This window comes from Meleagris gallopavo, chromosome 5, assembly GCF_905368555.1.
Source record: "Meleagris gallopavo chromosome 5, MGAL_WU_HG_1.1, whole genome shotgun sequence".
Taxonomy (NCBI): Eukaryota; Metazoa; Chordata; class Aves; order Galliformes; family Phasianidae; genus Meleagris; species Meleagris gallopavo.
The window spans coordinates 5,618,048-5,632,654 of record NC_139408.1 but is presented as its reverse complement, the minus strand read 5'-3'; the positions used below and the strand labels follow the sequence as shown (position 1 = coordinate 5,632,654).

Here is a 14,607-nt window from a genome sequence, read left to right as displayed (position 1 = left end):
GATCTTTCTCTGCTACATCTTATTGGAACAGAGTAATAAATGCTTTCTGCTGTAGTAATAAATGCAAGAGATTTTCCCTCCTGTTCAAGGAAATCCATTAACTTTTTTTCAACTCTTATTTATGAGTCTAGTTTTCACATCTGAGCTGGTGAATAAAACTACCAGTCTTTACAGCTCCCAAGCATTATATGAAAGTTCTGTATAAGCACAGTTTCACAAGGCACAGAATTTTCAGGGAGAACACACTTAAAATGTCAGAAGGAACAGTGATCTACAAAAGAGACCCTTGAACAACAAAGAGCTGAAGAGCAGAGAAGCGTTAAGGGATAGGACCATGCCAGATCTTACATTTCCACTGCAGAGTAAAAGCAGTGTATGTGTCACATCCATTCCAACCACAATAGCCAAAGCATACACACAACTTTTGACATTAATGACAAGCACCAGAATGTAAGTTGGTAAATTGGTTCAAGAAGTTCTGATCCTGTTACCAAGGATCTTCATCTTCCAGCACTATCTTTTTCCAGCCACATGTGTGCCTGGCTTCCCCTTCTCTAAGTTCATCCCACAGCTCTGGCTTTACCTGCAGGCCCGTTTGCAAAAGGAGTGCTGAATATCCTGGTGGATTCTGGTATCCCATTATTTTCAGGAAATGAAAAGTTCCTCTGCATGTCAGGCCTCTACAACAAAGATCAGAGGTAAATCAAAGGATAGCAAATGGAATTGGAGACGGACATTAGGAAATGAAATAAATGAAAGCAACAACACACAGAAAGCTCTTGTGTGCTTTCTCCATTGTTGATCTCTGTATGCCACAAAGCTAAGTTTCCCTCTTTGCTGGCAATGCTGTTAACTACTCATAGCTTAGAGAAAGTACTATTAGTCTCTGACACATTCCAGTTCTATACCCAAGGCAGTCCTCTGCCTGCCTCTGGCTAGATGCAACACATAGGCTTGTAATGGACAGCCTTGCTCCAGGACAGTGGGGAGCCCTTTGACAATCCCCTCTGTTATTTCAGATCAATTCCATGCAGCACATTTTAGAGACAATGGCAGAATTTGGGAAAACTTACCTCCACCTCTGAGCCATCTTTTAGATTAACTGATCTCTTTTCTTGCAGATTGAAGAACTTAATTGGGTTGGAGAGAGCAATAGTCAGATCTAGAAACAAAAAGGAAGTCTTGCTTGGATTACCAAATAACACTGAGCACTCTCTGGTTTCCTTTCTCCATAAGGTAGAAAATTGTGGAGAAGAGTTATCTTGTATTCTCTGCTTATAACAAGCCAGGCTGACTGTCAACTTGCACAGCTCCTGTTCCAACCCTCATCCAATGCTACGTTAACCCAATCTTTTTAAAGAATCTGTGTTAAAACCATCAGTTTTTCCCAGCATTTCCACCCATGAACAAGGCTCATTTATATGAATACAGAGAAAGAGAGTAAACACAAGGTGCCTACAGTCAAAACCACAGTATTCACAAGAAGTTCTGTGGCAGTTGCCATGACATCCTACTTGGCTTTGTTCATGATTGTTAGAAAGTTTTTCTGTTAATATCTCCAGAGGGGTGTTTTCCTCATTTCTCTGTGTTTGGCCGTTCCTTTTTTAAAGGAAGAGACTGGAAAATTGCTTCTAGATTGCAGTTTGGACAAAACCCCAGGCACGTTCTGAAGCATACTACCTGCCCAGGCATCAGGGACGTAATCCTTTACTTCCAGGTACACAAATAGAGAGGGCATGGTGAGTGGCATGTTACTTTCACTGCGGAGACAAACATGGTGATAGCCTGAAAGCAGAAAGCAGAAGAGATGAGCTAACACAATCTTTCCCTTCTTGTCTGTGTGCTCCAACAGTAAAATGAAGCCTCTGTCTGCAGGAGAGCATGGTGAATACGTATGGTGTTAAAGCAAGGCTATAATCGGATGAATCTGAAGGCTCCACTGCCTACAGGTGATATTCCACGCAACAGGCATAGATGGAAAACATGCAGATGTTCAAATGGATACATCTTAAGATTACAAAAGAGGAAGGGATTTCCACAAAACCTACCTGAGTGCACTGCAATAATGGGAATGACACGGTGACCAATGAACTTCCCTCCTTCCTCAAAAGCCACAATTTTGAGTGATGCCAGCTCAGGCATCACGATCTAGGGAAAAAAACAACAACAAAACAAAACACAAAACAACACAGAGTAAGACACCTAAGTTCTGTTCCCTAACAGCATTGGGATTGTCTTCACTGAGCACAACTTCACTCTTTCCTCCTTCCAACAAAACAACGTTGTCTCATAGAATCATAGAATTGTTTGAGTTGGAAGGGACCTTTAAAGGTCATCTAGTCCAAATCCCCTGCAATGAACAGGGACATCTCTCCAGAGAAGCCATTGCCTGTTTCCAAATCTTGTAAATTAAGGCTGCAGTTTGTCATGAGCATAACTGAAGTTACAAAAACTCCATCGAACACAGGCTTCTCAGAAGAGACACTGCAAGGGATCAGAGGAAGGCAGGCTAACTAAAGAAAAAGCTGTGCAATAAGCCCTCCAAACCAACACTCCCACAAAGCAATTCACCAAAGAAGGAAATGAGTTTGGAAAGATAATTTAGCAAGCACAGTAACTTTGCCATAAGGGCTGTTTCATCATCCTCTCCCATTTTCTTCTGTCATGAAATGAACTAAAAATTAGTCTGTCAAAAACGTAGCCTGAAAAGCATTTTCTGAAATGAGGATAATATTTATCTAGCACATCCCAAGTAGGCTGAAAATATCTGCTATCTCACAGTGTGCTTTGGCAGAGCTGAATTTATAATGTATCTTTCTTTTAACTGCAGAAAAGCCAGACCTTACTATCACTTTCGACTTAATCTCCCCATAGCCCATAGCTGGAGATTAGTGGCCACTGAATTCTGGCAGACAAACAGGGCAGCCTTCTGTAATCCGGCACAGCTGAAAACCTCTTGCTGGTCCGATTACTTGCCCAGCATGCTTGCTTCTCATTGACAATTTAACCACAGTTTCTTTCTACTTCCTTATGCTTGAAGTCTTCAAATCTGATTAGTGAATTCAGTCTGAAGTGCATCACCATCTCATCAGAGATTTTTGATACCTGTTATTTCCAGAAATGTTCCCAGCTGCCCCGTATCTGTACAAAGAAATCTCTGTGGAGAGTTGTTTTGGGTATCGTTTGGGTATTATCTCAGGTGCAGCACTCTTGGTCTGTCTAAAGCCACAATTGAGCTCTCCAGAAGGGAGTCCCTCCTGATGTCAGTCCAAATCATTACAAAACTGTTCCTTACCTTTTCAAAAACAAAAGGTTCTTCTTTCCAAACAGGATTTATGGAATTGGCAGTGGAGGTCAGTTTGGTTCTGTATTTGCGCTTCGTGTCCCTTGGCAACCCAAACAGCTCCACTTCCACATATGTCTTCACACTGCGGTCTGAGAGGAACTGACCAGAAAGTATCTATGAGCAAACAAAAACATTAATTAGCAACTGCTGAAAAGAATAAAACAAAAAAAACCCACCCACACCTTCATCCTTAAGTCTCTCTCCAGCTCCAAATAATCTTTTTTGCTGCAGCTTCCAATCCACAGTAGGCTTTTCTTTTACCTTTTCTTCACCCCTGTTTCTTGCACCAACGCTTCCTCCAACCTCCTCCCTCCCCAGCATCATAGCCTTGGCTTCCTTCTGTGTGGCAGATGCTAATTTTCCATTCTCATGTGATTATGATTAATTTGAAATAGCAAAAAGGTGGGGAGTTGCCATGGAAACACATTTCTCCCACAGGAGAAATGGACCCAGGGACCTGGGTTCATTTGCCACTAAGAACCCCACTGGGTAATAAATAGAGGGATCACACACACTGTTTATATACATAGTGCCAGCAAATGGCTGTCAGAGGAGGAAGAGCACCCAGGGTTGTACTTGCCGTGACAGACACTGTGCTTGCCACCACCACATCAATGCGGTCCACTGAGAAAGGGTCAAATTGCTTGTCTGGACGCCGCATGAATTCGTGCTTGAGCAGATAGCCACACTGGCCATTGAACTCAAACAGAGCCATGTTCTGCTGCATGGGAACATCTGAGGTACAAAGAGAGGAAAGCAATAAGCAAAACTGCTGTGGAATCTAATCAGGTGGCTCTCAGTGAGCTGAGAGGTGTTGTACTTCTACAGCTCATGCTAGCCAAAGACTCACAAAGCCCTTTCAAAAACTAATTAAATCTCTCAGCACCCTACAGGGAAAAATATTACAGCAGCTATTATGAGAAAGGTAAAGTGGTTTGCTTATGATTGTGCCATAAATCATGGGTAGAACTAAATTAAATACTTTAAGAAGTACCTGCTGTTGTGGGTGTGAGGCAAATTGTTGCCTGAATCTCTCCACTCCTTCTTTCTGTCATTTTCTGGCTCCTCTCCTCTGACACTTCTTGTCTTACTAACAGTGGCTTATGGTTTTGGCACCTGTCTTCAGTACGATATCCTCTTCAAAACCAATCTCTCACTTTCCCTTTTTAAGTCACTTTTATTTTTTTTCCTCCTATTGATCCTATAAGCCAGTCTCCTACATGTACTCCGTACATGAGATAGTGAAAATGGTAAAAAGCAGTGTTATCTGAAGGCTTTTCTTTGCCTCCTCTTATGCTGGTTGTGCAGCAAGAAATGGTCTTTCTTCCCTGCTCAGATCAGTGTACTGGAAATAACAGCACAGACAGGCTGGTCCTGTGGCCAGATGGAGCTATGCCTGCTGCCTTGTAGGAAAGAGGATGCAGGAGCTCCTGGTGCCTTCAGACAAGTTATTTACTCTGACATCATATTACAAACCAGGCAGAGATAGTATCCAGATATTGGATGACAGCAAGCCTGTGCACATGTGTAAGCATATAAACGTGTAGGACAGGCATTACAGGCTCTGCATGCCTGGATTGTGCTGGACCCAGAAAAGTGCTGTTGGTCTGTGAGAGACTCAGAGAAGAGCAACACTTTGGGAACAAGGTGTGCAGAACAAACACATACAGGGGAACAGCAGTGATAGAAAATAGCAGGGAAGGAAGAGACAATGAACATGAGCACACGGCCTCACCCACTGAGAAGCTGGAGGACAATGCAACACTCACCCATGGTCTGGAAGTTCAGTGCCACCATCTGACAGCCAACGTTCCAGAACATCTGGGGCATGTAATTCGAGGAGTCCATCCGGGTGCCTTTGGGGTAAATCCGGCTCATCTGGCGTTTGTTGTATCTACAATTGCTCTATCGGAACCCAAACTGGAGCACTCCTTGTGCACCCTGGTGCTAGCTCATGAATTCAGATTTAAGAGTCATTTAGGCTTTCCTATGAAGACTCAGAGTCTTCTAAAGAAGAAAGAGAAGCAGGGGCAACAACACGCTCCTTTCCTACATCCCTTCCTGTTTAAGAGTAAACATCTGACAGCTTTGCCTTTTTCTACTGCAGGATGCCTACTGTCAAGAATCTCTGTGAGCAGCCCAAGCTACCCTGGCAGCTTGCACATCTCAAACACCTGCACGCTTTATACCTGTGATGAAGGGTTTACCACATCCTGAAACCAGAATTCAGTTGATTGCACCTTAGCCTTAGCCCAAGTTTCAGTTGAGCTCCCACACTTTATACAACCAACTACAGGGGGCAAACATTGCCAAAAGGATACTCTACAAACTGCATAGGGAACTTGGTCAGCAGATCATAAGCCTTCAGCTCAGTGAAGGAAGAAATGACGTAACTCCGGTTCTTCTCTAGAAAGAGAAGACAAGAAAGTGTTTAGGAGAAAGGTGCACCAAGCCCCCATTGTGTGTGTGGGGACTGATGAGAGATTGACTTACGGGCAGAGACTTCAAAGGAGTCAAATTTGATGGGCTGTATGTAATTAACGAGGCTGGACATTTCCTCATACGCTGTCACTTCCAAACCAGCAGTGCCCTGGACAGGAAAAGAAATGCAACAAAATACAAGAGAAGAAAGATGAAGAGACTTTTTCTAGAGATGAAACAAAACACATCTGGGCTGCCCTGGCCAAAGCACACCTGTTTCTTTGGCTTCCTGATCCTACAATTACATTGTAAGCAGCTTTGTTGGAGGCACACTGAGTTTCTGGGTAGCATGGCAAAAACTAGATATGCTGGAAGGTACCAGTTCATAAGAAGTCCAGGACCTCTATAACCTCTCAAAGTATGGACTCTGGGACAAACCTGGGACATTGTTTGCCCTCTTCTCTGATTGACTCTAGAGAGAAGGAAAAGGGAAATGGATCTTCTCTATTCAAGGCAGTGCTGATCTGCTGCTTTCCTTTCAGCAGCAGCACTTCATGTTTCTATAACAACTTTTATCAGACTAAGGCTAAGCTGCTCCAAACACCCTGAGGGCAGAGAGTTACCTCCAAATCATGCAGAATACCAAAGTCAGATTCAGAAATAATGCCTCTTCTGCTACAGCCTCTATGTTTGTCACAACTTTTGCAGGAAAAACTGAATAAGAGAAATGTCATATTGCATGGAGGAAGGAAAGCTGTCATAGTACGGTTCACTCCCCTTTGCACTTCGATATTAATCTCCATTCAGAATAGCGAGTCTCCAGAGAAAATTGGAGGCCAGAATAAAACAAAAGCAAAAAACAAAACAGAAAAGGAACAGACAACAATAACAGTACCTCATCTGACTGCATCTTTTTTATTTCCTCTTCATCCAGGTTTCCTAGCTGATCATCCTCTTCCTCTGGTTCTTCCTCAGCCACATCACCTGCCCAGACTAAGCATGCAGCCCACATCAGTAGTGCTTATCAGAACATGAAGACAAAACTCTGTGGCTGCTCACACAGCCTGCAGCTCTGACTGCTAGCAGTGAAGAGCTTTGCAAAACCTCCCAAGCATGTCGCAAAGGAACAAGAGTGGAGGAACTGTATCATTTTATTAGCCAAATACAAGTAGTAAAAGGCCAAACTCTGGACTAACAGATTCAAGACCCCTTCCTACAAGCTTCCACCACACCACAGGAGTGACAATCACAATTCTGTTCTCCTCACCAAGGTGGCACACATTTGTGGGACTGAATGTCTGATTCCCAGCTCCTCTGTAGCGGCACTCATCACCTAAACCTGATGTGCCAGGTTCTGCATCACTGGATACCAGGAACTGTGTCACTCTTCTACCACAGGTTCCCTAAGCCTTGAAACAGTAGGAGGTGAAGGATGGGAGGAAATTAGGGACTGAATGTTCTATGAACCTTCAAGAACCTCAAGGTGAGGGCCAATGAGGAGAGACTGGGAGAATGAAGAACCACCCTCTGTAGGAGACGGTTTGAAACCATCTGAGGAACCTGAAAATATACAAGTCCGTGGGAGCTGATGAGATGCATCTGAGGGTCCTGAGGGAAGTGGCAGATGAAGTTACTAAGCCACTGTATTTCAAAAGTTGTGGCAGTCTGATGAAGTTCCCACTTTCTGGAAAAGGGGAAACATAACCTCAATTTTTAGAAATGGACAAATATAGGAAGACCTGAGGAACTATAGGCTAGTCAGTCCCATCTCTGTGCCCAGCCAGGTCTTGGAGCAGATCCTCCTGGAAACAATGCTAAAGCACATGGAAAATAGAGAGGTGACTGGTGGCAGCCAACATGACTTCACTAATAAGGGCAAATCATGACTGACAAACCCGAGGGCCTTCTAGGTCACAGAGTTGGTGGATAAGGGAAGAGTAATGGGCACAATGTCCTTGTCTCTAAATTGAAAAGGCATGGATTTGATGGTCTGACCACTATCAGTGTGGATAAGGAACTGGCTGGGCAGTCCCATTTAGAGAGTTGTGGTCAATGACTCAATGTCAAAGTGACCAGTGACAGGTGTGACCCTCAGGGGTCAGTACTTGGACGAGTACCACTTAAATCTTTGCTGGTGACATGGACAACAGGATTGAGTGCACTCCCAGCAATTTTGCTGATGCCACCAATCTTGCAGCCCAGAAGACCAACTGTACACTGGGTTGCACTGAAAGAAGCGTGGCCAGCAGGATGAGGGAAGTGATCCTGCCCCTCTACTCTGCTGTTATGAAGCCCCACTTGCAGTGCTGTGTTCAGCACAAAGAAGGGCATAGACCCACAGGTTGGATGAGGCCCCAGGCAGCCAGATCTAGTGGGAAGGTCCCTGCTGTGGGCAGGGGTTGGAACTAGATGATCTTTAAGATATCTTCATCCCAAACCATTATATGCTTTTATTAACCATGCCATGGTAAATTTGTTGTTATCAGTGAGCTACTAGTGGTAAAAAATAAAAAAATAAAAAAAAATCTCCTTCCATCAAACCAACAGTCAGTGTGTATCTAGTAATTACTAACTCATGCAGACATAAGTCTCAGATTAGGCAGCAGAGTTCACTAATGGGGAGGGAATTAAGTTGCTTGCTTCTTATTAGTCAGAACAGTGTCCGAAAATATTTGGAAGATTTAGTTTCTTCTTGAGGTGCCTGAATTGATGACTAGTATTGTCTTGCCTAGAGCTAGTATCAGGAAATTTGGAAAGTCCCTAGTAGGCCAGACTTGCTCATCTAGATGTACTAGTCCCATTTACCCCTTGGACATACCAGTATCTTCAGCATCGGTAAAAGCTGGCTGCTCAATGATTTCTGGTTCCACGTTCTTTCCCTTCTTCATAGAACTCTGCCTCTTCTCAGATACAAACTGTTTCTTTTTGTTCTTAATTAGGATTTTCCCTAAGAGATCCTTAGGACTTGGCAGAGGAACTCCTGGCTTCAGCTGCAACAGAAACTTCACAATGAACTTTCTTCACAAAGGTACAATTTAGACCCCCAGCTGTCCTGTCTCTCCTAGTACAGCTCCTCTGGCCACTTACTGGTACATGGAAACAACTCTCACCCACTGCATACTTCAATTTCTCCACCTACAGGCACATTCCACTATGTCTGTGCAGATTTTTTCCTAAGTCTTCACCTTCCTGATGTCACTTTCAGACCAGCATTTTACACCTCTCAGTCTTTTCAAGCTCTACTGCCTGTGCACGTCATGCTGTCTCTAGCCACGCATCCTACGCTACAGCTGAAAAACCATCCACATGTCCTGGAGCCATCCACACAACTCAGGCATTCACATTCCACCCACTTCTCTCATAATCCCAGAGCACCAGATCAGCAATCAGGCCATTTTTAAACTCTCTGCCTAAGGCTGATTTGAAAGAAAAAAAAAATAAAAATCCCAAAGGCGGACGCTTTGTGCGTGTCACATGAGGATGTGTGACTCAGACTCTGCTTCTAGACCTACACTCTCCATAAGATACCAACAGACCTATTAATAATTTAGCTAAAGCTCTGAACTGTTTCTCCCCATTGTCTGGGCAAATACATGGGTCTGGACTGTGGGCAACTGTCCACAAACTGCTCCCTGTTTGTTTTCAGCTCTGTTTATCTCAGTGTTAAAAGTCAGATGCTTGGACCAGGTGTTTTAGCTCCCCTTCTACTATTTAACAAAAGGAAATTGCTTCATTCCCTGCAGAACACAAGCACTGCCCATGATTTGTAAATCAGTGTCCATTCATAAGGCCGCTGAATGAGTGGTGTGCATAGGGTTCACCAAAAATGTCACCATCCCCACAAAAATACATAATTGCACAAGTAAGCTGTCATCTCAGTTCAAGCAGAACAGGAGTTTTACTCAGCTATTCAGAGCACACAGTAATGCATGTCACTGACATGCCCCCAAGGGGGGTTATTTTCAGGATGGAAACAGGAATTTAGAAGCATTGGTTGGAAGAGCCTGAAATGCTACTAAGCCCTTGCTCTTGCTTCTTTCCAAAGCAAGTGCTGGCAGACACCTTTGAAACAGTATCATGTATGAAAATATACTGACTCATCTTGGTGCAATGGGTACAGCTTGGCCACCTAGAGTTCAGTTTCCAAAGTCACTGAAGGGATGGAGCATTAAGAGCAAGGTCTGACAAGTGCTCAGGAAAAGCCCTGCGACTGAGAAGTCATCCCTCCACTTGTCAGGTTGCTCACCCCTATGTACTGAGCTCATTTACCTCTTTTTGTCACTGTCCTTATATCTCCTGTGGCACCTCCTGGCATCAGGAACCACTTTTTTTCAGAAAGACCTCTCCCCTAACCAGGTTCTTCAGCCTCCTTCCCCAGCTCCCACTTACTGGGTATTTCTCCAGAGGCTCTGTCAGCAGCATATCTCCAAATATGGTTCGGCAGTACTCAGCCATCTTTGCCTGCTGCTTGGGCCTAATAAACAAAGAGATAAAGCAGGAGTGAACAGGAAAACAGATGCCCAAATCCAGAGGCTAGCATGAGCAACTATTCTGAGATCCATAAATCTTCACCAATTTACAATTGCCACAAAAATCCCTAACAGTGTTTCATGTCAACACAGGAACTCATTTCAAATCAAGCAGCCCTTGCCTGTTCTGCTCTGGACAACAGAGAACACAATCCTCCCACATTGTGTCCCCACAGTCACCAGATACTCACGAGTCCACGTGGTTCTCAAAAGAGAGGATGACAGGGTAAAGAGATGTTTTGAAAGCACTTTCTGCAATGGCCTCAATTGCATCCTGAAGGAGGGAACACCACAGAGACCAGCACTCGTTAATAACAGATCTGATCTCCCCATGAAACTGATCCCTCCCCATGTTTCAGATCTCCACAGTGATCAGTCAGACTGACAATTTACACCTGCCGCTGAAGCTGCCCAACTTCCTATCATTTCACCTGCTCACAACATGCTCCTATCTAGCAGCAGAGAAATATGGAATGTTCACTCACCAGCAGTGCTAACATTTCCAATGCAAATACCATAGAAACATTCTCAGCATTAATAACGTAGAGAAAAAAAATAAAATCATATTCTCTCCAAATCCCTGTTAAACTCCACAAACTTTCTACTATTTTCTTCCCACTGCTGCTTATTGACATGGTAAGGAAGTGTCATTTGCTCCTTCACAATTACCTCCCAGCCTTTAGTCTAGTGTGTTTGTGCACTAACTTTACACAGTGTACATGGGCTCCAGATTAGATGGTGAGGCCAGGTCTAGCACCAGGACCTCAATGTGAGCAACCCCCTTAAAAAAGAATTCCCCAAGCAAATAAAACAACCCCCTGCTAACCCCAAAATTCAGCTCCTCCATGGACCACTTGGACTGTGTCCAAGAAACCTGCCAGGTTTGGAAGAGTAGTAGCAGGTTATAATTTCCTTGAGATACAGTTGCATGCCTTAGCAGAACTCTGCAATTACAGTAACTATGGCTGTCATTACTTTTCCTATCTGTAGCGAACTGCTGTGCAAAAAGCAGCAGTGCTATTATAGGATATGGGAAATTACTGATGCTGAAAATGACAATACCTCCAATTGTTACTAAGGATCTGGTGTTTTTCCCCCAGAAGAAATATTTTAGTACTTGTGAAGTGTTGGAACTGGGGAAAGATATGGAATATGAATAAAGAACTTTAAAATGAAGAAAAAGTGCCCTCCTGTTGGCAGCTGCTGTGTACATGAGAGCAGAAAAATAAGAGTGGTGCATTGATTTTTAACCTGCAAGCTGTTTGTAACTTTTGTGGATGAACACCATACATTTTCAAGGCTTTGAACTGTGCTTCAGAAGCCTAGGAGCTAAACCCTCAGGGAAGCTGTCTGCTCAGCATGCTAGAGGGCAGTTGCTCCACCGAATAGACATGTAATTGGGAAGTAATTAAAATCTATTCCTCCAAAGCACTTCCATCTGAGGCTGTAAAGCACACAAACTGTAAGAAGATAAACTTGCTTCAAATGTTTGTTTTCTAAAAGCCACCTTGATTGTTTGTCTGACTTGCACCATCTGTAAAATTCTCATGCAATTTTCTGTCCATACATCCATCATGCTACACAATTCTGCATCAATTCTCTCTCCATCACTTCTACTTGACTACCTGCATTCCCATCATTCATTTATCCTCATCCACTTGTCACGGTCCTCCACCTCCAATGTACACAAACTCCAACCTCTTGCACATTTGCTCATCTTTCATTCTATCTACACATTCATTCACTTGTCATCTTGCCATGAATCTCTCTCTTTCAAACATCTTTGCCCATATGTTTGACTGTCAGTCAGTGAACTTGAATGGAGATCAGTCTAAAGCCAAGCAAGAGCAAATGTGTGGAGAAGACTCCTGCACCTTGAAGAGGATTTCAGTTGTCATGGTGAATCCGTGAGTGATGATGGGCTCCTCATCTGGGGGACGGCCCTTCCAGCAGTCCAGCTCCACACAGCGACACCCAGCTAGCAGTGTCTGACGGTACATTTCGGGAGATGAGATACCAGAAAACTGGCCAGCTGGAGGAGAGTACAAGGAGGGAGGCTCAGTTTTAGCTATTTACGTGGGGCACTTTCTGCATAAAGCAGAGCATAAACTCCGCTGTCTTTGAGCAGAATGACAATATGTTGGATATTATGAAAAAAATGTTCTCAAAAAGAGTAGTGAAGCATTGGCACAGGCAGCCCAGGGAGAGGGTGGAATCATCGTCCATGGAGTTATTCAAGGAGGTGGTCAACACGTAGACATGGCACTTAGGGACACGGGTTAGTGGGCATAGTGGGGATGGATTGATGGTTGGATTTGATGATCTTAGAGGTCTTTTACAACCATAATACAATTCTATGCTTCAGGCAATAGAGTGACATTTCTTCTTCTGAAGTGTCATGCACTACAGCCCTCTGCCTGATTATCAGGGTCATTCATACATCCCTGGTGGTGGTAGATACACGCTGGAGCTCAGGCAGTTTTGGACATGCCCATACCTGTTAAATAAGTGTTGTGCGACGAATTGATGAAGTAGTGTGAGAGTGGCTGTGTCATGTCCTGATACAGCACCAATTTGTCCAGTGCTATCACGTTGTTCTCAGGGCCGCAGAGAAACCAGACCATTCCCTCCGGAGACAACTGCCCTACATGGAAAAGAAAGCTTCAATGGTGCTGAAACACAAAGGTTCTGGCATCTCCTACCCAGTAAGGCAGAGGTTTGTGAGCATCAGGCTGGTTGTTCCCCTGGAAAACCAGGGTGCCAGATGGTATGGGATGCTCTGCTATTTTCATGCTACCTTCATAGTGGGACATGACAGAAGAACCAGTCCTATGGGCTGAGTAAGACTCACCTCTCTGGATGTTAATGACGCTGGGCTCATATTTCTCTATCAGGCTCTGCACCTGCTCAGGTTTTGCTGGTGGGAAAAGGATGTCGTTGAGGCGAGAGTCTCGCTGCTTCTTGTTGATAAACTTTGCCAAGTGTTCTTTGGTCATGTAGGGTTTTGCTTTGAAATGGCTAAGGGGAAAGAATTACAGAAAAGCAAGTGTAAGGCACATGTGCCAGAAAACGTCACAATGGAGGCATTGGTTCTTCCTCAGGTAAGCAATAAATGCACAGCTCTCTGAGCCCACAGGATTGTTTTATCTACATTTCTTCCTGTACATGATGCTTCCCACTCTGGTCTTTTTTCCTCCTCTATAAAATTCCTCTTAACTAACGCACTGCTCTTAAGAGGTTGTACGAGGGAAGAACAAAGCATGATTTGAGCCTCTGAATCTAAACTCTAAATTTCAGAACATAATGAATACTTGCCCTATGAAATCAAGTCCACTTAAGAAGTCACAGGTTTAGCTAATTGGAAACAAGTCACTGACTAATGGCAAAGTTCTCTGAGTTTTATGCTGTGCATGGTCTGGTTTGGGGCTAACCACAAGTAGTCTCACATTACCATCACCTAGATTAACCTTAAAATAGTGCTTCTGACAGTGACAATTCAGAGCCCCTGCAGCACAGTGAGGCCTCAGGCCTCATCCTTTTAATTCAGGTCATCAGCAAAAGTGTTAAGTGCACTGGCAATGTTTTGTGACTTAGGTACCTGTTCTTTCAGGCTGGTGTGTGATCAACCAAGCAATATGCACAGCAACCCTGTTCCCCACCTTTTTTTGCCTTTCTTTTGCCGTAAGAGATTTAAGTTCTCTTCTGTGGCTTGAAGGAAACTTACTGTGAAGTAAATATCTCATCAATCTCAGGCCGTGGACACAGATTCATGAGGAAAGTTTTATACACAGTCTCAGGGAAGTCCTCTGGGTTGATGGCATCATTCTGAGAATGAAAGCAAGACAGGGTCAGTATCATTAACCCACAATGGTTTTCACTCAGATGGTTTTCACAATGGTTAACGCTCCAGGCCTGCAGTCCAGCACTCATTGTGACAAGGCAGATAAGCAACTGGCACACCTAGCAAGGTGTTTAGGAAAGAGGAGATGGAGTGGAGAGGCATTATAATGGCTTATTTCAGAAAGGACTGTTATTTAAACTGTTCCTTAGTGGCTCCTTTGTGATGATATAAAGTGCATGATGAGCTGGTAGGAGCTGTTAGAGGCCTGGATTGTGGTCTGAAGGTTGGCAGCAGTGCCATCAGATCTTTTGCTTCAAAGAGCAGGGGAAATGGACAGAAGGGAATGAGCTGCTTTCTATGCCACACATTGCAAGTCACAGAGCTGCAAGTGATATGAACAGTAAGAACTGATCTTAGCAGTCTTGCACTTTAGGCAAGGCAGCTAACAACAACGATAGGATTTCAAAGCC

At 43.9% G+C, this 14,607-nt stretch overlaps 1 protein-coding gene across 4 annotated transcripts in view; it reads right to left on the bottom strand.

Moving 5' to 3' along the window:
• PLCB2 (phospholipase C beta 2) overlaps nucleotides 1–14,607 on the bottom strand; it is a 48,031-nt gene that overhangs the window by 9,320 nt on the left and 24,104 nt on the right. For all 4 annotated transcript variants that reach the window (XR_014883277.1, XM_085223810.1, XM_085223811.1 and 1 more), the window contains 17 exon segments: nucleotides 14,021–14,121; nucleotides 13,148–13,314; nucleotides 12,794–12,940; nucleotides 12,171–12,328; nucleotides 10,488–10,570; nucleotides 10,157–10,241; nucleotides 8,586–8,757; nucleotides 6,663–6,760; nucleotides 5,840–5,936; nucleotides 5,668–5,752; nucleotides 5,116–5,240; nucleotides 3,927–4,081; nucleotides 3,296–3,460; nucleotides 2,049–2,148; nucleotides 1,681–1,785; nucleotides 1,074–1,162; nucleotides 584–680 (listed from right to left, as the gene is read on the bottom strand). Coding sequence is in view for 3 of the 4 variants with exons in the window: in XM_085223810.1 (XP_085079936.1) it covers nucleotides 584–680; nucleotides 1,074–1,162; nucleotides 1,681–1,785; nucleotides 2,049–2,148; nucleotides 3,296–3,460; nucleotides 3,927–4,081; nucleotides 5,116–5,240; nucleotides 5,668–5,752; nucleotides 5,840–5,936; nucleotides 6,663–6,760; nucleotides 8,586–8,757; nucleotides 10,157–10,241; nucleotides 10,488–10,570; nucleotides 12,171–12,328; nucleotides 12,794–12,940; nucleotides 13,148–13,314; nucleotides 14,021–14,121 (2,029 nt within the window). In the remaining variant the exon portion in view is untranslated.